Raw genomic sequence first — 2,606 nt, forward strand, 5'->3', positions numbered from 1 at the left:
CGGTAAGACAGATTGTCTACAAATGGAGAAGGTTCAGCACTGTTGCTACACTCCCTAGGCATGGTCGTCCTGTAAAGATGACTGCAAGAGCACAGTGCAGAATGCTCAATGAGGTGAAGAAGAATCCTAGAGTGTCAGCTAAAGACTTACAGAAATCTCTGGCACATGCTAACATTTTTTTGTACATTGTAGATTTTTTGACAAATCTACAATAAGGAAAACATTAAACAAGAATGGACTTAATGGGAGGACACCACGGAGGAAGCCACTGCTGTCCAAAAAAAAAAAAAAAACATTGCAGCACGTTTGAAGTTTGCAAAAGAGCACCTGGATGTTCCACAGCACTACTGGCAAAACATTCTGTGGACAGATGAAAGCAAAATTGAGTTGTTTGGAAAGAACACACAACGCTATGTGTGGAGAACAAAAGGCACAGCACACCAACATCAAAACCTCATCCCAACTGTAAAATATGGTGGAGGGGGGCATCATGGTTTGGGGCTGCTTTGCTGCTTCATGCCCTGGACGGATTACTGTCATCGATGGAAAATTGAATTCCAAAGTTTATCAAGACATATTGCAGGAAAACTTAAGACCATCTGTCTGCCAACTGAAGCTTAACAGAGGATGGACGACGCAACAGGACAACAACCCAAAGCATAGAAGTAAATCAACAACAGATTGGCTTCAACAGAAGAAAATACGCCTTCTGGAGTATCCCAGTCAGAGTCCTGACCTCAACCCGATTAAAATGCTGTGGCATGACCTCAAGAGAGCAATTCACACCAGACATCCCAAGAATATTGCTGAACTGAAACACTTTTGTAAAGAGGAATGGTCCAAAATTGCTCCTGACCGTTGTGCAGGTCTGATCTGCAACTATAGGAAACCTTTGGTTGAGGTTATGCCTGCCAAAGGAGAGTCAAGCAGTTATTAAACCCAAAGGTTTACATACTTTTTCCACCCTGCACTATGAATGTTTACATGTTGTGTTTAATAAAAACATGAAAACGTATAATGCTTGTATATATATATATATATATATATATATATATATATATATATATATATATATATATATATATATATATATATATATATATATAATTTGATTGTGTGCATGGGGGGCCTAAAAGACATTGTGCCCAGAAGCCTCCAAATTCTAAATCCTCCTACGTTCAAACTCACCTCTTTCATCTGTCTGCTGCTTCATTGTGAATCTCTGTGCATCTTCATATTCATCACAAATCAGATAATGGCCATCATTTGATTTTACAATGTCTTTAAATGTCTCTTTAAGATCATCAGGAGAGCTGTTTCTCTCCAGTCTGTAGTGTCTGTTGAAGCATTTTTTTATGATTTTCTGTATGTTGTCATTGACTTCAGTCTGTTCCTCAGTGTGTGAGTCGTGTGTTGTGAGCACCAGTGTGTGTTGATAAACACTATCAGAGAAAGAGTTGAGGATCATCTCCACATGCTCTTGATCTTCTCTTGAACACTCATCATGTTTAAAGATGAGAAGGATGATATGAGGTCCTGGATGAGACAGATCCACACACTCTCTCACTGTCTGTATGATCTGATGATATGAGAGGTTCAGCTGGAGCAGATGAGGACAGTTGATGATCATCATGTCTTTTCCTCTGACTCTCTCAATCTGATGATCATCTGGAGGAGCTTCACTCTCAAACGCTGATCTTCCCAACATGAAGTTTCCAACTCGACTGTTTGTCGACACATCTTTACCCAGCAGAACAATCCTCACTATAATAAAAAAAAATATTTTTATCCTCATAAAAAATCCAACATGATCTCATGAGAGTGTGTGTATTTTTACATAAGGTGTGGTTGTACCACACATGCACTACATTTACTTACATTTTCATACACACTGAAGCATATTAACAGCTTGACAGATGTACAAATTTGTATGTATTTCTATCAATACATTTTAAAATCACAGGCGTTTGCATTTGGCTCACTTTCAGGTGTATATGTGTGGTGGGCTACGGTTTCAACCATTCTTTGAAGCTCGCGTTCTCACCGTATTTTTTCAAAATGTCGCAAGAGAAAAAGTGTTTACAAATTGTATTACAAGAAGAGAAAGACTTCTGAAGAAAGAAACAAGACCAGAGTGTATTTGGGAGAATATTTCACACGTTGGCGTGCGCTAAAAAGACCAGGTTGGGCTTCCCACTGATGCCTCAGTCACGAAGTTTCTACTTGACAGGTAAAGTTTGGCATGCTTTTTGGAGAAATCCATTTTAAATCACTGCTATTAAAAGTTGATGTAAGCTATGATGAGCGATGCTAGCCCTGGCCCAAGTCACGAACCGGTTCTTTTCAAAAATTCAGGAAAATCTTGGTCTCAAAGGCCATATTCTAGGATCATGTTCAAGGCCTCATGGCACGCCTTCGATCCTTACAAAGTCTCTTTGTTCTTCTCCAAGCTCTTCTGCGCTTTCTCCTACAAAGTAACGCGTTACTGTAATTACACTACTTTTAGCAGTAACGAGCATGTAACAAAGTATTTTTTAAAAACCAAGTAACACAATTACAATTACTGAAATTTAAATGAGTTTGTTACTCGCGTTACTCTATTTTGT

General features: G+C 38.8%; 1 protein-coding gene across 1 annotated transcript; it reads right to left on the bottom strand.

The window, feature by feature from the left end:
• Positions 1 to 1,162: 1,162 nt before the first annotated feature.
• Positions 1,163 to 2,263, bottom strand: LOC141350871 (GTPase IMAP family member 7-like). The gene is made up of 2 exons (XM_073856711.1): positions 2,224 to 2,263; positions 1,163 to 1,764 (listed from the first exon to the last, which is right to left on the bottom strand). Exons 1-2 carry the CDS (start codon positions 2,261 to 2,263, stop codon positions 1,163 to 1,165), a joined length of 642 nt encoding a protein of 213 aa, XP_073712812.1.
• Positions 2,264 to 2,606: the final 343 nt, after the last annotated feature.

Source organism: Misgurnus anguillicaudatus, chromosome 19 (genome assembly GCF_027580225.2).
Source record: "Misgurnus anguillicaudatus chromosome 19, ASM2758022v2, whole genome shotgun sequence".
Classification (NCBI taxonomy): domain Eukaryota; kingdom Metazoa; phylum Chordata; class Actinopteri; order Cypriniformes; family Cobitidae; genus Misgurnus; species Misgurnus anguillicaudatus.